The sequence below is a fragment of the Scyliorhinus canicula genome, chromosome 16, assembly GCF_902713615.1.
Source record: "Scyliorhinus canicula chromosome 16, sScyCan1.1, whole genome shotgun sequence".
NCBI lineage: Eukaryota > Metazoa > Chordata > Chondrichthyes > Carcharhiniformes > Scyliorhinidae > Scyliorhinus > Scyliorhinus canicula.
The window spans coordinates 115,663,372-115,689,539 of NC_052161.1; the positions used below are offsets into that span (position 1 = coordinate 115,663,372).

At 46.3% G+C, this 26,168-nt stretch overlaps 1 protein-coding gene and 1 pseudogene across 4 annotated transcripts in view; both read right to left on the reverse strand.

Moving 5' to 3' along the window:
- Positions 1-26,168, reverse strand: part of atp13a2 (ATPase cation transporting 13A2) — a 144,739-nt gene that overhangs the window by 60,137 nt on the left and 58,434 nt on the right. For all 4 annotated transcript variants that reach the window (XM_038773148.1, XM_038773145.1, XM_038773149.1 and 1 more), the window contains 6 exons: positions 22,010-22,118; positions 19,932-20,011; positions 7,793-7,870; positions 6,447-6,516; positions 5,557-5,691; positions 2,983-3,049 (listed from right to left, as the gene is read on the reverse strand). In XM_038773148.1, coding sequence (XP_038629076.1) covers positions 2,983-3,049; positions 5,557-5,691; positions 6,447-6,516; positions 7,793-7,870; positions 19,932-20,011; positions 22,010-22,118 — 539 coding nt within the window. The remainder of the gene's footprint in view (positions 1-2,982; positions 3,050-5,556; positions 5,692-6,446; positions 6,517-7,792; positions 7,871-19,931; positions 20,012-22,009; positions 22,119-26,168) is intronic.
- LOC119950590 lies at positions 1,680-2,130 on the reverse strand (annotated as a pseudogene).

The window sequence follows — 26,168 nt, forward strand, 5'->3', positions numbered from 1 at the left end:
GAAGAATGGGTCAGGATGAAGGAAGAATCCTGTAGGGTGTCCGGCCTGAGGGATATGGTAACAGCGCCGTTGCCGTGGTGCCAAGGAAATATACAGAGAACCCAGTTGTACAGTCCATGATGAAGGTGTGGTACCAGCTGAGGGGGCATTTGAGAACCACGGATTTTCTTTTGGGGGGGGTTGTACCTGGAAGAGAGATTCGCAAGCATAGAGGAGCTGAAGGAGAGGCTAGAGCTCCCAAAAGGAAGTGAATTTAGACACCTTCAGGTAAGGAATTTGCACGGGAGGTCTGGAAATGGTTCCCCAAGCTGCCGAAGATTGAGCAGGTGGTGATGATTAAGGAGAAACGGGAGGGGGAGCTGGGAGGGGAGATAAACTGAGGAGCGTGGAGTGAGGCACTACACAGGGTAAACTCAACCTCCTCGTGTTCGAGGAGAAGTCTGATACAGTTCAAGGTGGTACGTGGGGTGCACGTGACTCGGGGGAGGATGAGTGGGTTCTTCCAGGGGGTGGCAGACAAGTGCGAGAAGTGTGGGCAGGAGCCAGCAAACCATGCAGATATGTTCTGGGGCTAAAAGAAGTTGGAGAAATACTGGGCGGGAGTGTTCGCGACATTAACAAAAATGGTGGGTGGGGAGGTTGGGCCGGGCACTATGGTGCCAATCTTCGGGATATCGGAGCTGCAGGAGAGGGGAATGTTGATGGCAAGGCTTTCGCTCCTCTGGTTGCCCGGCGAAGCATTTTATTGGAATGGCGGTCGGTAAAGGCATCAGGAGTGGCGGCCTGGGAAGGAAACTTATACGCCTTTCTCCGTTTGGAAAAAAATCAAGTATGAACTGAGGGGTTCAGCGGAGGGCTTTGAGGCAAGGTGGGGGCTGTTAGTGCCCAGTTCGAGGAGCTGTTCATCGTGGGAGCGGGGGATGACGACAAAATTCTACAAACTTTTAAATTGAGAGAAGGGGAGCATGTTCTCTGGACGGTATGTTTTGTAACTGTTTGAATACATTTGTAATAAAATATGTTAAAAAAAACATTCCATTAAAATAATCACAGTAATAACCACCTAAAACATATTAACTATGTTTCATATGGCGGTACTGTGGCGCAGTGGTTAGCACTGCTGCCTTGTGGCACCGAGGACCCAGGTTTGATCCCAGCCCCGGATCAGTGTGTGTGGAGTTCGCACATTCTCCCGGCGTCTGTGAGAATTTTGCCCCAACACCCAAAGATGGGCAGGGTAGGTGGATTGGCCACGCTAAATTGCCCCTTAATTGGAAAAAATGAATTGGGAACTCTAAATGTAAAAAAAAACTATTTCACATCGTTTTTCAGGTCCAATCCATTGGCAGAATAACTGCGCTGTCCACATACGAAAATATGAATTAAGAGCAGGAATAGGCCACTTGGCCCCTTGCGCCTGCTTTTTTGTTAACACAATAAGCATTTTATTTTTCAGGTCCAAAAGTCCAAATGAAGAAACATGAAATAAAAACAGTGCTGGAAAAACACAGCAGGCCTGGCAACATCTTTGGCGGGAGAATCAGTTAAAGTGTTGAAAGCTCACTTGATAGGTTAACTATTCCACTCTCTGCACAGATTCCGCCACACTAAGTTATTCAGCACTTTTCCCCCCAGATTTCTGGCATCTGCAGCATGTTGCTTCTATTTCAATTAAGAAACTTTTTAGGCCACCCGTGCTGAAGCTGTGGAAGATCCATACTTCCAGTTGGGTGGAAGCACCCTCTTGGACTTGTAATAACGAGCCAGCCTGCGGATTCTGCTTTCAATAAGAATCAGACAGATTTTGGCATCTTTATCCTTCCTGTTCCTCTCCAAGTGTTTGCGGACAGCAACGGCAGTCGTTATCAAATGATATAACTCCTCTGGAAGGTCTGGAGCAAGTCACTTAGACGTCAGAACCCTGAGAATCTGGTTCCCAGTAACAAAACACACCTGAGCAACACCATGGGAATCCCGAAGGATCACAACGACCTGTGATGGGGTGAGGCCCTTCTTTGCCAGTTTGTGAATCTGTTCCTTCACATCATCCGATGTCAGCTTGTGCACACTATGTCAGTAGGGTAAAGCTGACTGGGACAAGCCCTCGTCAGGAGCGTGCATGCGGCCCATTGCGGCGATGGAAAAGGGCCAGTAATCTAATTTTAACCTCAACTTCACATTCCTGCCTTCCTCCACTAGCCTTACAATCCATTGCTCATCAAGAATCTACTTACTTCTGCCTTAAAGATATTCAAAGTCCCTGTCTCAGCCACCATTTGAGGAAGAGAATTCCAAAGTCTCCCAATCCTCGGAGAGAAAAAATAAATTACCCAACTGTCTCAAATGGATGATCCCTTATTTTTAAACAGTGGCCCCTAGTTCTGGATTCTCCCACAAGAGAAAACATCCTTTCCACATCCACCCTGTCAAATCCCTTCAGGATCATACATGTTTCGCCTTTTACTCTTCTAAACTCCATAGGATATAAGCCTAGTCTGTCCAGCCTTTCCTTATAAAGACAACCCACCCATTCCAGATATTAATGTAGTAAACCTCCCATAAACTGCTTCGAATGCATTTACATCTTTCCTTAAAGAAGGAGACCAACACTGTACACAGTACTCAGGATGTGGTCGCCAAATTCAATTTTTTTATTTCTTTAGTTGAGGTGCAAATCTATTTGATCAGGCTAGAGGGGCTAAATAACCAACTCCTGTTTCTATATCCCTAAAGCTCGGAACTGAGATTAGTTAACAGTAAAGGGACTGAACCAGATACCGTTATCTCTAGAATTCAATACTGGAATGAGCAGCGCATTGCCAATACCCTATCAACAAAGATACTCTCATTTCTTTTAAGCACCACCTGCATCCCACTTGTTACTGCCTGGAAACAAATTTTACACTGTCAATTGCCCATTATGTAAGACAATCCAGCCAATGTACTGCCCTGTATTATACAGTAATAGCATCAGTCACTCACCTCCAGTTTCTCGGTGGATCCGGACATTGAGCGTTAGCTTTACCATATCCCGTAATGTTACACTTTGCTGCACAGAAGATAACAGTTACAATCAGTGACTATGTCAGCTATGATGCCTAGTACATTAGCCACATGAGACAAAGTGCAATCTTTATAAGTAAATAAAAAAAGGTAATAGACACCACCGTTGGGCATATAATTTTGGCACTCAGCTGGTTAGGCTTGTCTTGATTTCCTTAGAGCAGAAAAGACTGAGAGGGGACCTGATTGAGGTGTACAGAATTATGAAGGACATGGATAGGATAGATAGAAATAAATTGTTCCCATTAGTTGAGGGGGCAATAACCAAGGGGGGGGGGCATAAATTTAAGATAAGGGGCAGGAGATTTAGATGGGATTTGAGGAAGAACATTTTCACCAAAAGGTGGTGGGAATCTGGAATTCACTACCCATGGTGGTAGAGGTGGGAATCTTCCCATTTGAAACACCATAGCGTTTGGAAATTCGGATTAAAATAATAGGTGCTTGATGGGCAGCACAGCCATGAAGGGCAAAGGACCTTTTGCTGTAAAACTCTTATGACTATGACTAAATAATAACTTGCCTCAGATGCTACAAACTGAATTATTTCCTCATCCTAATTTGCATGTGTGCATGCCACCCTACTGTTTCAAAGCCAGTAATTATACTTGTGCTTGTTTAGTACAGGTTTTCTTTTAAAAATATATGTTTGCTGCAACAAGATATTATATCAATCTGAAAGTGATTGTACAATGTTGTTGCCATTTTCTAGGATTTTTATATCCGAGTGTCAAACGTCCAAGCTCCATCATACCACAGAATAATTCAACATAAAAGTAGAAGGCAGCAAAACTTTCAAACAATGCTCAATACGAAAACTAATTTATCAACATTGTTTGTTTCCTCTTAAAATTTAATCTACTGATCCAATTTCTCTTTTGTCTATTTCCTAATTTCTTCGATCAAGCTTTGGGTGCAAATTGGGCTACTCTGTTGCTTCCTTTTGACTACCATAATCCTGCAATCTAGAATTTATGCTGCTCAGTGAAGTGTAAGCCTTTCCTGTTTCTGCAGCTGTGGGATTTCAATGATTTGCTCATACTTCCCTCTGGTTTGTGTTCTCGTACTAATGATATGTCTACAAGGCAATCAGCACATTAAATCAGTACTGTTTCTTTTAAAATAATCTCCCCCAATTTATTCAGACTGCTGATTGTAGGTTATAATCCACCACTGACAGGCCAGAGGTCCTGCCGCATCTCGTTTACATAGTCATTCTTCACGTGAAAGTATAGATTATCCCAACTCTGATCTAGCAATGAGGCCCCCAAATTATGCCATAAGGGCTCAAGTCCTACCAGTGTTTATCTGCCTTCTTCACTGATTTCTCCAGTTTTCATTTTGTGGGTCCAAAGCTGTGCAAAGACCTGTCCATTGCATTGATGCCTCATTGGTGGTTAAATCCCAAATCAGGACAGCAAGAGTTATTGGGTATCAGTAACTCAAAACATATATAAATATGGGGAACATTGATTTAAACTGTGTGCAAGACCCTTGAGGCTCCATGGAATGCACTTATGCAGCTCATAATGACTTTCATATTCTTGGTATTAACAGTGACAATTTGGTTATTAAGCCATGGAGGGTATCACAATTGAACGTGATCGATCTTTCATCAGCTACCTTTCACACGTTTCTCAGTTCTCACTAAAGAGAAGCGGAGGCCTGGCAGATGTTTTCCTTCCTTAAACCAGAGGTGATCTTGACAAACACATGGATAGGATGGGTAGAGGGATACAGCACAAGGAAGTGCTGAGGGTTTCGGCAAAGGTTGGTATCGTCACCGGTACATGCTTGGAGGTCCGAAGGGCCTGTTCCTGTGCTGTATTGTTCTTTGTGATGAACCCTGACTCAGCTCAGCTAATTCTGGAGATTTGACCTGGAAGCTCTCATCTCTGTATCAGTATCATATCACAGGATACATTTGCTTTGGTTGTCTCATACCAAATAATGTAACAGTAATAATGACTATCTCAGATCAAAATGTTTTGGAGGTAGTGACATGGATTCCTGAGTTAACAGTACCTCAATATACAACGTCTAGATTCATTGTGTAATCTAAAATATTTGATTTGATTTGTAGCCATTTAACCTAATTCCATATTATTTGTGAAAACTACAAGAAAAACACTGCAAAATGCTGGGAATCTGCAGTTGCACCACACTTTAGAAAGGTGGTTTACAATGAATAAATGTAAATGGCACCACAGTCTCAGAGGACCATAGGCCACTCTCCTCTTTGAGAGCTGCCTGTGGTGATTTAACTGAGGGTCATCCCACCTCAAACAAGGGGCAGTTTGAGAAGGTGGTTTCTCAGACAGTATGGGAATTGAACACGTGCTTTGGCATTGCTCCACATCACGAACCAGCCGGGCAGCCAAATGAGCATATTTAAAATGATATCAAGACACCAAAACTGATCATCTTTCCAGTAATGGTCTTCAGGTCTGTCACACAGAAGCCAATCCTGTGAATTGTTCCTTCATGTTGTACCTTGTGCGTCTGGTATAGGGATATACCAATGGATATTATTGAGATGATCAGGATACACACTGCATAGTAATAATATCGCTCTGTGATCCAAAGTATAATACTGAAAATCTGGAAAATGTAGAAAGGATTCAGCACCTGAAATGGAAAAAAATCAAATTACTTTTAAAAACTACAACATATCCGGACTCTGGGTCACTGTCCGAGTTGAGTTTTCACATTCTCCCCGTGTTTGCGTGGGTTTCACACCCAAAGATGTGCAGGGTGGGTGAATTGGTCACGCTAAATTGTCCCTCAGTTGGAAAAATTGAATTGGGTACTCTAAATTTTTTTTAAAACTACAACCCACAGCTTCAGAATTGAATGAAAAATTATCCAACCAGAAAAGCCCAAAGAGCAGCAACACCGAAAAGCAAAAGGGCTGCGAGTCACCGTTTTCAAAGTTCATTCCTTTTTTCTTGCATCATTGTTGAACATTACATGAAGGTTCCACAGACATCATTTGCTCTGCAGTGCCACAACCAATCACACCACACACACTAAAGCTAGAATCATTTTTGTGCACAGACCCACACTGTGTGCAACCCCACCGTCCCACTTAAATGGGAAGAGTATCTTTAAGGGTTAATACTATGAGGGTACTGCCTCTCTACGAGCAATTGTGTGGTGCACTAATTCCATTGTGCAGAAGTGCCAAGTCCCATTTCAATCTATGCACAACATGAATGAGATCAGGAGCATGCACGGGGAGTACAAACCATCTCTGACGAAGCACACTGAATTTTGGAGCCCGAGTACCTTATGTCAGCATGTCCCTGCAAAATGAGTAACCATTATACTTCCCAATTGACCCACAAACTGTACTATTTTCTATAAGTAAGACCTTTACTCACCTCCTCAATCAAGAGTCTTAAGTATGTTTTTACAGGCACATCAATCACATTTAGTCCATATACCCGTCTTCTGCAAGATAATAACAAATAACTGATAACATGATGGGCACATATTCTGTACCTTATCAGGCTTTCTGCATACTTGACTATCCTTGTGTGAATCTGGAGATGAAATGGACACATAAGCACGTGACTATTATATGCTTATGGTGTCGCACATGTTTAGTTATTGCCCCGTGTCTACTTCGATGACATAATTAAATAGTAAACGTATTTTATTTTATTTCATATTATATCCTCATCTCCCGAAGAAGCAGACTCTTGAGGTGCCCAGGCTTCATGAATACAAATACCCCTCTGGGATTTTACTCAATAATCTTTTTATCCTTTCATGGGATGTGGGCATTGTTGACAAGGCCAGCATTTATTGCCCGTCCCTAATTGCCCTTGAACTCAGTGGCTTGTTAGTCCATTTCAGAGGGCAGTTAGGGTCAGCAACATTACCATGGATCAGGAGTCACATATAGGCCAGACCAGATAAGGATGATAGATTTCCTCCCCTAAAGGACATTAGTGAAGCTGATGAGTTTTTACAACAACTGATAATGGGTTTCATGGTTATCATTAGACTTTTAATTCCAGATTTGCTGTGGTGGGACCTACACAATGAATATCAGCAATCCATTCATCCAGGGAGTACATCACATCCAAATCTGATCTTGCTCTCACCTATGGCCAATACAAATTCACTTTTCAGCCAGGGTAAGCAAGCAGCCTGAAATCCAAGCTGATATTTTCCTGCAGTAGACCAGAAACACGCAGAGAAATTGTAAGCACTGCAACTGAGTCAAGTGAAACGTTCATTACTAAGATTAATATACTTTTGTTGAGCAGGGGTATCAAGGGATATGGAAGGCAGGCTCGCAAATGGAGTTTGACCAGAGAGCGTAGCAGAATAGGCTCGGGGGGCTGAATGACTATGTTCCAACAGCTGCCCCGGCAAATAATGGCTAACTCAGCACAGGTCAGCATGTACTCTTTAGAGTTGCACCTTCCTCTTTGCGGATTTTAAGCAAATAAAGTTGTCAACTACCAAGTGTTAATTCCAGCATTCCCTAATGTGTATGTCTCAACAGCACAAATCCTCTGGAAAAAAATAGGAAGTATGTGCAAAAATTAGTTATCTATTTAACTGGATACAAATTAGACTATATCACCATCACTCATGTTATTGTAACAAGCAACCATTAAACAGGCGAGATCCCCTCCTCAGAGCTTTACCCGGCAGGGATATTTCTGCAAAACATTCCATCTCTTTAGATACAATAAATTTGCTATGTACTCACTTTGTGTTTTGATTGTGTTTGCTGAGACCCCTCTGCTGCCTGTGAATGTCTTCGCATGTCAGTGACTCTTCAAGAACACTGCAACAAAAAAAATCTGATTAGCATTGAAATTGTACACATGATAAATTTGCATTTACATATCAATAATAACGTACAGATAATGTTCCAAAATGCTTTGCAACGGTGAAAAATGAATACTGAGCAAAGGCTTGTGGAAGCAGTGGGTTAAGGATAGTCTTAAAGGAAGGGGGGGGGGGAAGATTGAGAAGTAGAAGGGTTTACACTGGCTGATGGGCAGGAGGTCAATCAGGCAAGTTTGTTACCAGACTAGGACAGCAGCATGGTTACGGAGTTTTTGACAGTGTCCAAAAGGATGGTTTTGGTCTCACCAATGGCTAATTGAAACAAATAATTCTGGATATCAGTCAAGCTGTCTGACAAAAAAAGAAATAGCAAGAGAGTTAGAGCTGGGCAACATCAATGTAGATGTAGAAGCTGACCCAAGTCGGTGGATGTCACCGAAGGCCAGCATATAGATGGGGGAAGAGCAGATGGCCAAAAATAAATCTTGGGGGACATAGGAGGTAACGGTATGAAGGTATGATGAGAAACCGTGGCTGGACATTGATCTATATTTTTCCAGGTTTTACTCAAGGTTTGGTCAGTCAACTGTCCAGGCACATCTTATACTAGTCACCAAACTAAGCTATAGTAATAGCCTGAAACCACAAAATTGTGGAACTCTTTCACTCCTACAATTTTCCTTCCTCCTTAGCTTTCCAAAACCAGACTTGACATCATCTAATCAGCACTTTCTGATTTAGCTCATTCCTATTTTTAAAAAATATAAATATAGAGTACCCAATTCATTTTTCCAATTAAGGGGCAAATTTAGCGTGGCCAATCCATTTCCCTGCACATCTTTGGGTTGTGGGGGCGAAACCCACGCAAACATGGGGAGAATGTGCAAACTCCACACGGACAGTGACCCAGAGTCGGAATCGAACCTGGGACCTCGGTGCCATGAGGCAGCAGTGCTAACCACTGCCGCCACGGTGCTGTCAGCTCATTCCTAATTTGCCTTTTAACCTTCTGTGGCACCCTGCTCAATAAATTATGTTTCTTTTTTTTTTAAATAATTTTTATTGGAATTTTTTACAGAAAATATAACAAACAAACAATGAAATGCAACAAAATAACCCCATAATAACTGTAACACCCCCAAGACCATATCAACGCATGTATCACATCCCCCCCACCCCCCCCCCCAAACCCAGCGAACAACAAGAGAACTTAAAAATAAATTAAAATTAAATAAACAAACATAGTCATCTCCCCCCCTTCTCCCCTTCTCCCCTTCCCCCCCGGGTTGCTACTGCTACTGTCCCAGTACCCCATCGTTGAGCCAGAAAGTCGAGGAGAGGTTGCCACCGCCTAAAGAACCCTTGTACCGATCCTCTCAGGGTGAATTCGACCTTCTCCAGCTTAATAAAACCCGCCATGTCATTGATCCAGGTCTCCACGCTTGGGGGCCTCGCATCCTTCCACTGTAGCAAGATCCTCCGCCGGGCTACTAGGGATGCAAAGGCCAGCACACCGGCCTCTTTCGCCTCCTGCACTCCCGGCTCCACCCCAACCCCAAAAATCGCGAGTCCCCATCCTGGCTTGACCCTGGATCCCACCACCCTTGACACCATCCTCGCCACCCCCTTCCAGAACTCCTCCAGTGCCGGGCATGCCCAGAACATATGGGCATGGTTCGCTGGACTCCCTGAACACCTGACACACCTGTCTTCACCCCCAAAGAACCTACTCATCCTAGACCCGGACATGTGGGCCCGGTGCAGCACCTTGAATTCGATGAGGCTAAGCCGCGCACATGAGGAGGAAGAGTTAACCCTCTCCAGGGCATCAGCCCATGTCCGGTCTTTGATCTGTTCCCCCAGTTCCCCCTCCTACTTAGCTTTCAGCTCCTTTACTGACGCCTCCTCCATTACCTTGTAGATATCAGATATCTTCCCCTCTCCGACCCAGACCCCCGAAAGCACCCTGTCGCTCACCCCCCTCACGGGAAGCGAAGGGAATCCCTCCACCTGCCGCCTAGCAAACGCCTTCACCTGCAGATACCTGAACATGTTCCCCGGGGGAGCCCAAATTTCTCCTCCAACTCCCCCAGGCTCGTAAACCTCCCATCAATGAACAGGTCCTTCAGCTGTCTGATGCCCGCTCTGTGCCAACCCTGGAATCCCCCATCAATGTTCCCCGGGACGAACTGATGGTTCCCCCTTAACGGAGCCTCCATCGAGCCCCCCACTTCTCCCCTATGTCGTCTCCACTGCCCCCAAATCTTGAGGGTAGCCGCCACCACCGGACTAGTGGTATACCTCGTAGGAGGGAGCGGCCACGGCGCCGTTACCAGGGGCCCCAGGCTTGTATCCCCACAGGACGCCCTCTCCATCCGTTTCCATGCTGCCCCCTCCCCCACTTGCGCACCGTCGACACATTGGCTGCCCAATAATACCCCGAGAGATTGGGTAACGCCAGCCCCCCCGACCCCAAGAAGACCCTCTTCACCCTTGGGGTCCCATGCGCCCAAACAAAGCTCATGATGCTGCTAGTCACCCTTCTAAAAAAGGTCCTAGGGATAAAGATGGGCAAACACTGAAAGAGGAACAAGAACCTCGGGAGAACCGTCATTTTGACGGACTGCACTCTACCCGCCAACGATAGCGGCACCATGTCCCACCTTTTAAATTCCTCCTCCATCTGCTCCACCAGCCTGGCAAAATTAAGCTTATGGAGAGTCCCCCAACTCCTGGCCACCTGCACCCCCAGGTATCTGAAACTCTTCACTGCCCTCTTAAACGGGAGCCTCCCAATTCCCTCCTCCTGATCACCCGGGTGTACTACAAATACCTCACTCTTGCCTAAATTTAACTTATAGCCTGAGAAGCCCCTAAACTCCGCTAACAGCTCCATCACCCCCGGCATTCCCCCTTCTGGGTCCGCCACATACAACAGCAGGTCGTCCGCATACAGCGATACCCGATGTTCCTCCCCACCCAGCACCAGACCCCTCCACCTCCCTGACTCCCTCAACGCCATAGCCAGAGGTTCAATCGCCAATGCAAAGAGCAAGGGGGACAGGGGGCACCCCTGCCTGGTCCCATGGTAGAGCCTAAAGTACTCCGATCTCCTTCCATTAGTAACTACACTCGCCATCGGAGCCGCATAGAGCAACCTCACCCATTTGATGAACCCCTCCCCGAATCCGAACCGCTCCAGCACCTCCCACAGGTACCCCCACTCAACTCTATCAAACGCTTTCTCTGCATCCAGCGCCACCACTATCTCCGCCTCCCCCTCCACCGCCGGCATCATAATAACATTTAGCAATCTCCGCACATTCGTGTTGAGCTGCCGTCCCTTGACAAATCCTGTCTGATCCTCGTGTATCACCCCTGGCACACAGTCCTCTATCCTGGTGGCCAGGATCTTCGCCAGCAACTTAGCGTCAACATTGAGGAGCGAGATAGGCCTGTATGATCCACACTGCAAGGGGTCCTTATCCCGCTTCAGGATCAGAGCCCGCGACATCGTCGGGGGCAAAGCCCCCCCCCCCTCCCATGCCTCATTGAAGGCTCGCACCAACAGGGGGCCCACCAGATCCGCATACTTTTTATAAAATTGCACCGGGAACCCATCCGGCCCCGGCGCCTTACCTGACTGCATTTGACCAGCACCGCCCGCGGATTTGTCTTGGGCCTCCTGGCCAGCACTCTGTGAGCTCCCTCAAGCTCCAGGGGCAAATGGAAGGACCCCGCTCCCATCAACGAGCTCAACATCGTGGTCACATAAGACGGAAGATCCGACCCCTCCAGCCCCTCCGCCAGGCCCAGGATCCTCAAATTCTTTCGCCTTGTGCGAACGTCCAGCTTCTCCAAGCGGTCTTGCCACTTTTTGTGAAGCGCCTCGTGCAACTCCACTTTCCCCACGAGGACCACGGCCTCCTCCTCCCGCTCAGCGGCCTGCTGCTGCAACTCCCGAATAGACACCTCCTGGGCCGCCTGGGTCTCAAGCAGCCTGTTGGTAGTTGCATTCAGGGAGTCCAGCAACTCAGCCTTCAGCTCCGCAAAACAGCGCAGAAGAGAGGCCTGCTGCTCCTGCGCCCACTTCCACCAGTCCTCGGGTGTTCCGCCGGCCGCCATTTTGTCCTTCTTCCCCCGCTTTTCTTGTGGAGCTGCTGCATCCTTTTCCTTTGCCCCACTCCGGGTGAGCACCATAAATTGCGGGGAATGCTCCTCCAGACACCTTCCCCCACCGGGATTTGTCGAGACAGCGCCGTTTGGGGCCCTCAAAAAGGCCCAAAAGTCCTTAAGTAGCGGGAGCTGCCGAACGTGCGGCTTAGCTCCGCATAGCCGCAACCGGAAGTCAATAAATTATGTTTTTTGATCCCAAACCTAAATACACAGTTGTTTGTAATACAAATTAAATCAACATAGAACTTCCTCCTTTTGCCAGCACCTGCTCAATATGTCTACCACTGCTATTTCTTTGGAGGGTAGGGCGAGATAGGAATACTTCTCACCTCATAAGATTCATTAATCTGTTTTCTACTACACAATGTAGAGAAACATCAAGATGTTGAAGAAATGATATACCATAAAATGCGTTGCTTGTGTAAATGGTGTACACATCCTCCTTTCATCTCCATGTTACAGGAACAAACTACGAGATATAAATTGCCACACGAAAATGTAACGGAAACATAGAGAAAACACGCTTAAAAGAAAAAGAGCAAACCAAAGAATACATAGATACATAGAAGATAGGAGCAGGAAGAGGCCTTTGGGCCCTTCGAGCCTGCTCCACCTTTTATCATGATCATGGCTGATCATCCAACTCAATAGCTGTAGAAGTGGATTTCATTTGGAACTTCGCTGATAGGGTTAATATAACAGTTCTGAAAAGCTCTGTGAAAGAGATGTCAACAGGTCAAGGGATGAAATAAAGGGAGCGTGTTCTGACCGGCATCTGTGAAAGCAGAGATGTCAGAAGGTTATGGGATGGAAAGAGGGGAGTGTGGCTTTAGTACTATTTAATGTTCTGACCCGCATCTGTGAAAGCAGAGAGGTCAAAAAGTCAAAGAATGGAATGAATGGGAAGCGTTACTTTATTGCAGAGATAGCGTAATTAAGCTCGTTTGACCAGTTGGAACAAATAAACATTGAAATGTAAAAGGAATGGGCTTTGGAATGAGTTAAGCCAGATGGCCATGGGATACAAAAACCTTTGTATAATATCAATAGTGACTTGTGCTAATGATTATGTCAAAAATAACCTCCCGACCTCGAAGAATAATTCCATATATGTACATGTTCTGGATCCTTGCCAAATCATAGGTGTATCTAGGAATTTAAGGGGACCACCCCTAAGCTGTAAAATGTATAAAAATACAGTCCTTATTCTGGGATTTTGGCACTTCTCGAAGGTAGTTACCCGACTGCTTAGAGATTTGTCCCGGCCGTAAATAAACGAATATTCGTTACTGACGTGTTCGAGTGTTTTACTTCTGGACTGACGATCAGATACGTGAAAGCGCAATTCACATTTGGTGGCCCGTACGGGGATCTCCAGAGGGGTCTGCGCAACTAACCGGCGTAATCGACTGAGCTCGTTCAAAGTAGAGGACGAATTTGGCCCCCAACGTGAGTAAAAATTTGTTTTCCACCTTGGTATTCGCCTACTACCAGTTTGATCGTTGCTCAGCCTTGCCGTTGGTTTGTCGAGAAGCCTCTGCGAGATCCAGGTCAGTCCAGCGAACCCGTTTTAAAGAGGGTAAGTGAGTGAACCCTGCGGTTATCGTCTCTAGGGGCAGCCTGAGACTGCCGCCGTGATTCCAGGCAGTGTTCGCTGGAGTTACGGGCGGGGTTGTCAGGACTGCTAGGGGCAGCCTGAGACCGCCGCCGTGATTCCAGGCAGTGTTCGCTGGAGTTACGGGCGGGGTTGTCAGGACTGCTAGGGGCAGCCTGGGACTGCCGCCGTGATTCCAGGCAGCGTTCGCTGGAGTTACGGGCGGGGTTGCCAGGACTGCTAGGGGCAGCCTGAGACTGCCGCCGTGATTCCAGGCAGCGTTCGCTGGAGTTACGGGCGGAGTTCTCAGGACTGCTAGGGGACGATTCCGGGCTGTGGGCTCCGGACGGGACTGCCGCCGTGATTCCAGGCAGCGTTCTCTGGAAGTTACGGGCGGGGTTCTCGGAGCTTATCCCCCGGTATAACCCATACTTTCACCGAAGAATTTTACCTACTTACCCCTTAATAGCATTGGTGTCCTGGGTCCTGTGTTATTAAGGAAGTGAAGTAAGCTAATAACCACTTAAAATCTGGTCTTCTTGAGTTGTATTAGCTGTTTAAACTCGGCTGCTTTCCTTGTCTTTCTCCAGCAGGCTGCGTCTCTCTCTCTCTCTCTCCTGTTGCTGTTGCAGAGTGCTGCTGCTTCTGCTCCCTGGGTTTATATTCTCTTTCGAAGAGTTATTAAGTTTTAACGACTGTATTGTATATGGGCTTGTTTCACTTTGATAGTTTAAAAGTATCTTTGATGTAAACATCTTACTACAACTCGTTATTCATTTCAGGCATATCGTCTCCTCTCAGATTTGATTTAAAAAATGCTTTTGTTTCAATAGTTAACTTTTATTTCTGTGATTTCAAATCGTTTAATTTTCCAATTGTCCCCAGTTCATAACTTTGCCTTTGATTTTGACTTAAATGATGTTTCTCGTAGCCAGGTCATCTCCAATTTTCTTTTAATTAACTTGATGTTCGTAGAATTTTACCCCTTAAATTGACACTAAATTCGACTGAGCATCTTCCATTCTTTCCAGCTGTTTACTAAGAGAGTTTATTTCAATTAAGGTGTGAAACTTTGCTCTTAGCTGTATGCTAAAATTTAACTTGGTTGTGACTTGAAAGACTTGCCTGTTTTAAACATTCGTCACTTAATGCAATTGAAACTCTCATCCATGCTTTTCAGATGCTTCCTGAGATAGTTACATTCCATGAAGGTGTGAGCCATTGTTTTAGCTTACCACATGAAGCCTGTGTGTCTGCTGAGACCTGCTTGTGAGCAAGAATCTGCATTTTATAACCCTGCTCTTTGCAGCTGCTATTAACCTTTTGTGGGATCTTTCCCTGTACCCTCTTAAACCAGATATTGCCAGACTTTCATGTTTCAAATGACACATTTTTCTGTATTATCAAGAACCCACCGCAAAGAAATTAATTGCCTTGTGGAGGGAATACTGTCAGTTAATGAAAGATGCATCTATACTGGCTAGCTGGCAGGCAAATGCCTCAAAATTGGGTATTGGCCTCACCAAAGGGGGAATTGTTAAAACAGTAGAGGTCTTAAAAAGGGAATGTAAAGAATATAAGAAACGTAAGAATGCTACTCCTACCCCGGCGCCGGTCAGCAATGCGAAGCAAGGTTGGGAGGAGGGGGACGATGGGGATGAGGAACATCTGTTCAATTGCGGGGGACGTCAAAAGCCCCCACAGCCTCCACAGCCTCCACAGCCCCCACAGCCCCCACAGCCCCCACAGCCACCTCCGCCACCGCCCCTGGAATGTGATCAGTATTATGAGTAACTCAGTATGTTCAGAACTACATTGGTCTCAGAATAAACAGATAAAGAATTTGTGCTGGGCAGTTTCGAAACTGCTGCGTTGAAATTGACACTGCATGGCTCCGCAGGGTCCTAGTGCCCGCTGATCACAAACAGTCACTAGCAGAACCGCCTCAAGGAGGCACTCCTCCAGGCCCCTGCCCTTGGTCGACCCTTATATGATCGCCCTTTTCAGCTCTATTGCACAGTCCTTGCCGACTGCGCCACAGCTGTCCTGACCCAACGCCACGGCGACCGCTGTCGCCCGGTTGCATACTACTCCTCTAAACTCGATCCGGTAGCCCTTGGCTATCCTATCTGTACCCAAATTCTTGCAGCTATCTACAACAGCCTGCAATCGGCTGCTAATATTACCCTCCAACAAGATATCACTGTCTATAGTTCCCATTCTGTTACGGCCCTTTTGGGACAGCTACAGACTCAGCATCTCACGATGGCTCGTCAGAACAAATATGAGATTGCTCTCCTTAATAACCCGAAAGTCCAGTTTGCCCACTGCACCACTATCAACCCTGCTGACTTTTTGACGCATCCTCCCAGACATGCTCGACCCAACTCATGACTGTCTGCAACTGTTGCAAGAAGTCTCCTCGGTTCGCGACGACCTCTCCGATATACCCATCCCGAGTGCAGATTGTTCCTTTTTCACCGATGGAAGTTCTTCCGTCGGCGAAAGGGGGGATAGACAATCTGGCTATGCAATCATCGATCAAGACGGTGATGGAAAAACAGAGGATTTCTAACCTCCGCTGGTACACCCATCTCACACCAGCAGTTAGTAACCCAGTTATTGCAGGCCCTTATGCTCCCAGACAAGATAGCGGTGATAAAATGCGCAGCGCATACAAAAGGCACGGGACTGGTGGAAACGGGCAACAGGAGAGCGGACGAGAAGGCAAAAGAAATTTCTAAATCTGGCAAACTAATGGTGCCTAGAATGATGATGCAGACTAAACCCCCCCCCCCCGGAAAAGTCTCCCTCTGAAAAACCTATGCCAACCATTGCTGACATAATCCAAATGCAGGAGGACGCTCCTGCAACTGCTGTAAATATGTGGAAAAACTTAAATGTATATATGATATCGAAAATAAGCTGTGGGTCACCCCGGTAGGACAAACATGTATGACCGATGCATTAGCAGCCTGGGTGACCGAATGTGTACACTTTGCAACTCACTGTGGAGCTCGTGCCACAGTGGACATATTGTTAAAAAGCTGGTGGCACCCACGACTGCAAGAAATGGCCCAACAAATTAGCAGTCGGTGCCTAATCTGTCAACAGCACAACCCCGGTAAGGCCGTCCCCTGTGATCCTGGCACAACCCCCTTACCTGAGGGTCCATTTGAGACCCTACAAATGGATTACATTGAGTTGGAAAGATGTCAATGCTATAAATATGTGTTAGTCATTGTGGACACTTTTAGCAAATGGATCGAGGCCTACCCGACTACGGATAACAAGGCCTCGACAGTAGTTAAGGTGTTAATGCGAGAAATTGTTCCGCGATTTGGAATTCCAGCCCGGCTGAGCTCTGACAATGGTCCCCACTTCATAGGTCAAATCAATAAGGAATTCTGTGCTCTGCTTGGAATAAAGCAACAGTTTCATTGTGCCTACAGACCACAAGCCGCTGGAGTGGTGGAAAGGGCTAATCAGACTCTAAAGACTAAACTCGCTAAACTACAAGCAGACACTGGGGCCACTTGGCTCAAACTCCTGCCTTTAGCACTCTTCTAGCTATGTGCCACCCCCGCAGGAAAAACTCGCCTAAGCCCAGCGGAAATACTATATGGCAGACCCTTTCGAACGCCTTGGGACAGCAGTGTTCCACGGAATGTTCAATTCCATTACATGACTACCGAGATGGCTAATTATATATTAACACTAACTAGAATTTTGAAAGGATTACACTCCCGAGTTCGTGCCACCCAGGAAGAAGTCCCATCCATTACTCATGACGTCTCCATCAACCCTGGGGATTATGTCCTAATTCGAAATTGGACACGTAAAGGTTGGGAACCGCGATGGGAGGGTCCCCTACAGGTTCTACTCACTACCCCCACTGCAGTAAAAGTGGAGGGCCGGAGAGCATGGGTACATATGCACCATTGTAAGTTAATTAAGTATCCATGATGTTCTAAACTTTTCCTTTAAGTCCTAGGAACATGAGTACCAGGATGAGGCCCCTCTTCGCCGTCACAATACTCGCCACCCTGCTCTCTCTCGCTACATCCGAAAGAAGGAGATGCCTGTACGGAAGCCGACACCCACCCATGTGCCGGGAAGGAACCCCACGATGTGGAACAACGACAGATCTCCGATGGATCACCACCGCTATCAGAAACTGCCCGACCACCGTTCCTCCCGACGACCAGAAGCGCCGATTCCTGATTAGGTACATGGTTCTAATGTACGATCGCCACACATGCAGGTGGAACCACCGGTGCATTGATAAGGACAGGGTACAAATTTTACCATCAAGGACTACTCACCCCTACTCGCCTTCCAGAAGGAAGCGGGCAACGCACCATGTAACGGCGAATTCATTTCTGTTTATGTCCTATGTCTATGCTAAGAAAGTGGGTGTCTCCTCTTGCTGGGTATGTACACAGGTCCCGACCCATGCCCATGGAGGCGTTCCCTTGATATCTGTTCCTTTCTCGATCGAACAGACGGCTACATGGGTTATATTCCAGACAGTTCAGAGAATATCACGCGTCTGGTAACCCATATCAGAGATGGAGTACAGCGCTTGCGACTCGCCGGTCAGGCTGACTGGTGGAGCTGGATGTGGTCCAATTCTTGGGCCACTTACCTGTTCCATGGGCTCATTATCTTCGTTACCATCTGTTTGTTGCTCTGTATCATAGCTACTGGTGTGAAATGCCTATGCAACCGTTTGGGTGCCACTGCATTACCACAGATGCTTCAGAGATCCGCCCTAGACGAAAAAGAAAAACTGGTTCCACATACCCCTGACCTATATGAGGAAGTGGCATCCTGCCGGAGCCTAGTAGAGGAGGAGTACCTCCGCCTCGCTCTCATTTCCGTCTAAAGTATCCTGAGTGTTATGTGATCAAGGAATGATCAAAGGGGGGAATGTAGAAGTGGATTTCATTTGGAACTTCGCTGATAGGGTTAATATAACAGTTCTGAAAAGCTCTGTGAAAGAGATGTCAACAGGTCAAGGGATGAAATAAAGGGAGCGTGTTCTGACCGGCATCTGTGAAAGCAGAGATGTCAGAAGGTTATGGGATGGAAAGAGGGGAGTGTGGCTTTAGTACTATTTAATGTTCTGACCCGCATCTGTGAAAGCAGAGAGGTCAAAAAGTCAAAGAATGGAATGAATGGGAAGCGTTACTTTATTGCAGAGATAGCGTAATTAAGCTCGTTTGACCAGTTGGAACAAATAAACATTGAAATGTAAAAGGAATGGGCTTTGGAATGAGTTAAGCCAGATGGCCATGGGATACAAAAATCTTTGTATAATATTAATAGTGACTTGTGCTAATGATTATGTCAAAAATAACCTCCCGACCTCGAAGAATAATTCCATATATGTACATGTTCTGGATCCTTGCCAAATCATAGGTGTATCTAGGAATTTATGGGGACCACCCCTAAGCTGTAAAATGTATAAAAATACAGTCCTTATTCTGGGATTTTGGCACTTCTCGAAGGTAGTTACCCGACTGCTTAGAGATTTGTCCCGGCCGTAAATAAACGAATATTCGTTACTGACGTGTTCGAGTGTTTTACTTCTGGACTGACGATCAGATACGTGAAAGCGCAATTCACATAGCCTAATACTGCTTTTGCCCCAAAGCCTTTGACCCCATTCGCCCCAAGTGCTATATCTAGCCGCCTCTTGAACATATTCAAAGTTTTAGCATAAACCTACCTCCTGTGGTAATGAATTCCACAGGCTCGCCACTCTTTGGTGTGAAGAAATGTTTCCTCATCCCGGTCGGAAATGGTTTACCCTGAATCCTCAAACTGTGACCCCTGGTTCTGGATTCAACCACCATTGGGAACATCTTCCCTGCATCTACTCTGTCCAGTCCTGTTAGAATTTTATAAGTCTCTATGAGATCCCCCCTCATTCCTCTGAACTCCAGCGAGAACAATCCCAACCTAGTCAATCTCTCCTCATATGACAGCCCCGCCATCCGTCTGATAAACCTTCGCTGCACTCCCTCGAGAGCAAAAACATCCTTCCTCAGAAAAGGAGACCAAAACTGCACACAATATTCTAGGTATGGCCTCACCAAGGCCCTGTATAATGGCGACAACACATCCCTGCTTCTGTACTCAAAACTTCTCGCAATGAAGGCCAACATACTATTTGGATCTATTCCAAACTGGTTCAGAGTACAATCCCATAAGAGGAGCAGGCTGATTCCCAATGAGTAACCTGCGGAGTCACCAAGAATTTCTATAAGCGTTTACATACCTGAGTTTGCAGAAGCTTTGTTTCTTCTCAATCCAAATGTAGCGTAAACACTCAAAAATGTAGTAACGAATCACATTTTTCTATTTCAAAAGAAAGAGCAGTGTTATAAAGATTAGAATATGAACCTGCTACAAAATTACAAGAAACTCCGATCACAGCAGTATCAGGTTAGCTCAGGTGGTGATAACTATTGAAATCTGAATTAGTCATGACACATAATAAGAAAAGGCAGCCTTAGGACATTTTATCTTTTCCACGATAGTTGTTAATTGGGTTCAACAAAATTTAACGACTAAAGAGCAAGAAAGTAGAGTATGAGAGATAGCTAACAATAATATATAACATTGTAAGAGTTTCCACAAGAGTTTAAATCGGAAATAGGGCAGCTTGGTGGCACAGTGGTTAACACTGTTGCCTCATAGAGTCAGAGGCCCAGGTTCAATTCCAGCCTTGGGTAATTGTTTGGAGACTGCACTTTCCGTCTGCGCAGAAGGGTGCTCTTTCAGCTATCAGTGCAGATTCAATGGGCCGAATGGTCTCCTTCTGCCCTGTAGGAATGCTATGATTCCATGAAAAGAGTGACTAAAGCTGTCATTTTTCCTCTAGAGAGCAAGTCTGGGGAACTGATCATGGAAAACGAAGAAATGGCAGGGGAACTGAACAGGTGTTTTGTGTGTCTGACTGCAGTAGAAGGCCAGAAAAATCAAGACGTAAAATGGTGGTTGTAACTTAAGACAATCACCATCACCAGAGAAAAGCTGCTGGAAAAAATATTAGACCTAAAGGCTGACAGGTCCCCAGAGCCAGACAGCCTGCACATTCGGGTCTTAAAAGAAGAGGCTGCAGAGATAGTAGAGGCATTGGTTATAATCTTCCAAAATTCCTCAGTTTCAAGAAGGGTTGCAGTGGATTGGAAAATAGTTAATGTACCACCTTTATTCAAGAAAGGAGTGAGATATAAAGTAGGGAACCATAAGTCAGTTAGCCTAACATCTCTACTAGAGAAATTGCTAGACTCTATTATGGAGGTTATAGCAGGATACCTAGATGCTTAGGGATCAGACAAAATCAACATGATTGTGAAAGGGAAATCATGTTTTACTGATTTATCAGAGCTCGGAGGAAGCAACAAGCAAAGTGGATAACAGGGAACCTGTAAACACAGTGCACTTGGATTTCCAAAACTCTTACCCAACAATATGCTGGTGTTGAATCTCCCACTATCAGCACCTGCGATTCAGCATTAAGCTAGTAACTTAACTGCACCAGCACATACTGAAGCTGCAAGAACAGGTCAGAGACTGAATACCATGCAACAAGTGATTCACCCCGATTCCCGTAGCCTCCCCACCAAGGTGCAAGTTAGGTATGTGATGGAAAGCTCTCCATTGCCTGGATGAATGCAACTCCAATACTCAAACAGCTCAACTCTTGAAAACAAAGCAAGTCTGTTTGGTCGGCACCCCATATACCACGCTAAATATTCACTCCCTCCAACACCAATGCACCGTGACTGCAATATGTACCATATACACTGGCAAAGGTTTCTTTGACAACAACTGCCAAATCCGGTACCATGCAGAGGACAATGGCTGCAGTTAGATGGGGAAAGCCATTTCCAAAAACTCCCAACTAACCTGGCTTGGACCTATATCATCAGTTTTCACTGATGCTGAATCAAGGTCTTGAAAACCTGTCAAACAGCACTGGAGGAGGATTTCCATCACATGGACTACAGTGGTTCAAGAAACCTGGCCACCACCACCTTCTCAAGTGAAACCAGGGACGGACAATAAATGCTGACATAGCCATCAGCCTCCACATGCTATGAACTAATTTAAAGAAATGCTTCACTCTCAACTTCAGAAGCTTTTCCACTGCTACACCAGTGTGACATTTTTTTCCCCCATTTCCCACTCTTTTCCAAATGAGACTGCCATTTAAATGCTTTATATTTTGGACCGCAGTTTATTGGGAAAAGATAGCCCAAACTCATATCACTTAACAATTCTACCTCTGTTATACATATTAAGCTATTTATATAACACATATGGGCGTCATAGTATCTAATCCCCTACCTCCTCCTGTTTCTGAAGTTGAATAGTGTCCTTCCAATCGTCTTCAAGCACTCCTATGGCTAAATTAATTCGGTTATCATCAACATGAGGTTCAACTGGGTGAGTAAAACTTTTAAAAAAGAGACACAGAAAAGCAAGAGCATTAAAGAGAGAACTGGGTGGCATGCCACACATTCTGATAACTTGTAATGGTTAAGTAGATCGAGACAGGTTTCAGCAGCAGTATTCCAATGTTCAAAATATTACAGTATTTTGTCCCTCATGCATTTACGCCATCCTCCTTCATGTGAAGCATAGGATTGGACCATTGACCTATCCATTAATTCCATCATTGTTCTTTGACCAAGGCAGGATCAAAGCCAATTCATAGAATTTACAGTGCAGAAGGAGGCCATTTGGCCCATCGAGTCTGCATCAGCCCTTGGAGACAGCGCCCCACTTAAGCCCACATTTCCAACCTATCCCCGTTACCCAGTAACCCCACCTAACCTTTTTGGACATTAAGGGCAATTTAGCATAGCCAATCCACCTAACCTGCACATCTTTGGACTGTGGGAGGAAACTGGAGCACCCGGAGGAAACCCACGCAGACACAGGGAGAATGTGCAGACTCCGCAGACAATGACCCAAGCTGGGAATCAAACCTGGGACCCTGGATCTGTGAAGCAACTGTGCTGCCCAATTTTAGCTAATTGTCCTAGTTCCTGAAGATCACCCACCAAAGATTAATAAGGTTTACCCTTCTAGTTCAGCTGGTTGTTTAAAAACTAGAGGCAGAGGTCAGGGTAGTTCTAGCACAGTGGATGTCTGCCAAGGTAGGGAGCAGATACTACAATTAGAGCATGCAGCGAGGTGGTGGTGATGGGGAGAGAACAGCTAAATCTTTTGCTGAAACAAAGGTGGGGTGAGAACAGGATTTGATTCTGCATAGATAACCTTCAGCAAACAGGGACAACATAATCTGTAATTTCTCTCATTCTGGCAGTGGAAAATTACAGGATGTTTAGTTCCTGTATTCTTGCTAGGATGGGTTTCCACAGTTGCCAGCTGACCCCAGTAACCCCCACCCCCAAGTAGCTGCTCTTCATTTTTGAGGCTAAGCAGCGAATGTGAATGGGCTATTTAACTGTGACAAGCATGGGGTATGTTACTGTGGGGTTTATGTGTGGGTTGGACCGCTCTGTTATTTAGAATGTTAAATGTTAAAATTACAAATGCCTCAATAAAATGTTTCCTAAAAAAACAACTGTGGCGAGCACTAAAGCAGAGTCTGATTCGATCCTCATTTGCTTTGTGTACTTCCCAGCAGGGGTCAATACATAGCCAAATCCCTCTTGACAACTCAAATCATTGATACCAATTATGGTACCCCTGCTGTTAGCCCGGCCGGGGCCAGCTACCGGGCTTGGTATATGTACATCTAATGTGTAACAATCTCAATAATCCAATAAATGGCGACTTTCGGTGGCGCACATTTCAAAAGGTCGCACAATTGACAGCTCCCGCTCTTGGTGGATTTTAAGCTGGATTTCCACAGGAATTTTTCAAAAGTAAAGGTGTAAAAGCAAGAAGAGAAGGAGGTGACCATACTTTATGGAGCTGTGCCCGGGGAAAAATCAAAACAGGAGAAATCAAAAGTGGGTTGGAAGCCAAGACCAGAGTTCGAAGGAGGCAATGGCAGGGACGCTGGGTCTGACCTCGCCAGCTTAATGGTCAACGGACCATTTGGGACCTTCTTGACTGAGAAGTTCACTCAACATCGCAAGGAGTGTGCGGAGGACCTGGCCCGGGCAGTGGACTCGATTAGGACTGTGGTCGACCGTGTGGAGGAGAGATTGACGACCCAGGGCAGGCGATCCAGAGGCTGGAGGAGCTGGCGGCAGAACGAGAGGAGCAGTCCACTACGATGGCAGAGGATATCGGGATGCTCTAGGACCAACAGAAACGACTGCTGGAGAAAGTGGAGGACCTGGAGAACCATTCCAGAGACAGAATATCCGGACCATTGGTCTGCCTGAGGGGAAGGAAGGATCGGGTGCTGGTGTGTATGTGGGGAAGATGCTGCAGAAGCTGATAGGGGAGGTGTGTCCCCAAGCCATTGGAGGTGGACCAGGCCCATAGGGCGCTTATACATAAGCCCCAGGGGCATGAGCCCCCGAGGGCGATGGTGGTACGACTGCATAGGTTCCTAGATAAGGAACGCATCATGAGATGGGCCAGGAAACGATGCACATGGGAAGATGCTGAGATCCGGGTGTACCAGGACTTGGGAACAGAACTCGCAAAGAGGAGGGCGGGTTTTAATAAAGTAAAGGCGGCCCTGTATGAGAAGCAAATAAAGTTTGGACTTCTTTACCCGGCCCATCTAAGGGTGACCTATGAGGATCGAGAGCTGTACTTTGGCTCGCTGGAGATGGCAGACTTAATGAAGGACAATAACTTGATGGGAAAACGAAGATCTTGAACCTTGACTGCGGAGAACTGAGTTAGAAGCGACATTTTACTTGTAAAAACCAAAGTCTTTCCACTCTCTAATTTACTTTCCGATGTTCAAAAAGTTGTTTGAGATTCTGCATGTATTTTTCTTTTTTTACCTCGGTCTGTTCCATCAGGCTCTGTTTGAAGGTGTTTGACTATATACGGTTTTGTTAAGGGAGGAGGGGTGGGCCTTTATGCTTGGACCTTGGGAGGGATTCTTTGTTTGTTTTTTTGTGCTTTTTGCAATTGTTCTGGAACCAATACTACGAGTGGGGGTGGGGGGAACCAGCAGGTGGTCAGATGCTAGGCGCCTGGGGCGGGAGCTGGCAGGCTAGCTGGGAGGGCTAGTTCTCGGAAGCAAAGTGCAGAGTGAGCTGAAGATTAACATGGGGGGGGGGGCAAACTGCTGACGAGGAGGGGACCAGTTGGAGGAGGAGAGTGGATGACGGTAGCTGCTGAGGGGTGGGCCAGGTGAGATGCAGGGTATGGGCCAGGGGCTGGCCTAGGAAAGATCATGGCTGATCGACAAGGGAGGGGGGATAGGGTGGCTCCTGACCAAGCTGGTCATGTGGAATGTTCGTGGACTGAATTGGCCGGTCAAAAGAGACCGTGTGTTCGCACACTTGAGGCAGCTGAAGGCGGACATGGCCATGTTGCAAGAGATGCACTTGAAGCTGGGAGACCAAGTTAGGCTGAAGAAGGGATGGGTTGGACAGATGTTTCATTCGGGATTGGACTTTAAAACAAGGGGGATGTCAATTCTGGTTAATAAAATGGTGGCATTCGAGGTGGGAAGGATAGAGGCAAACCTGGGGGGTAAATTTATTATGGTCAGTGGGAAGCTGGAGGGAATGGCTGTGGTGTTGGTGAATATATACCCCCCAAACTGGGATGTTGTCACGTTTGTCAGGAAGGTGCTGGGAAGATTCCGGACCTGGACTCGCACCGGCTGATTCAGCAATCATGGTGTTGGATCACGCCCCATACTGGATAGACCTACGGGTGAACACAGGAAAGACGAAGCATCCGCAGTGGAGATTAGATGTAGGGCTGCTAGCGGAGGATAAGGTCTGTGAGTGGGTGAGGGAGGCCATTCGAGGCTACATAAAGAGCAATGACACAGGTGAGACCGCGGCAGAGGTGGTTTGGGAAGCATTGAAGGTGGTTATCAGGGGGGGAATTTATTTCGATTCAGGCCCACAGGGGAAAGACTGAACGGGAAGAGTTGGACAGGCTGGTAGGTGAAATCTTACAGGTGGACAGGAGATATGCGGAGTCTCCGGGTGAGAAGCTCCTAAAGGAGCGTCAGAGACTTCAAATGGAATTTGGGCTCCTGTCCACAGGTAGGGCAGAGGGGCAGCTAAGGAGGGTAAAAGGGGCGATATACGAATATGTGGAGAAAGCTAGTAGGATGTTAGCACATCAGCTGAGGAAGCGGGAGAAGGTGAGTGAAATTGGGAAAGTAAAGGATATGAGGGGGATGGTGGTGGTGGACCCGGGAGTGGTAAACAATGTGTTTCGCGAATTCTATAGTCAACTTTATAAATCGGAACCCCCAGCCGGGGAGGAGGGTATGAAGCGATTTTTATGGGGTGCTAGAGTTTCCGAAGGTAGATGAGGAGCTGGTTGAAGGCCTGTGGGGCCCAATTGGGCTCGGGGAGGTGATAGACGGATTGGGGGT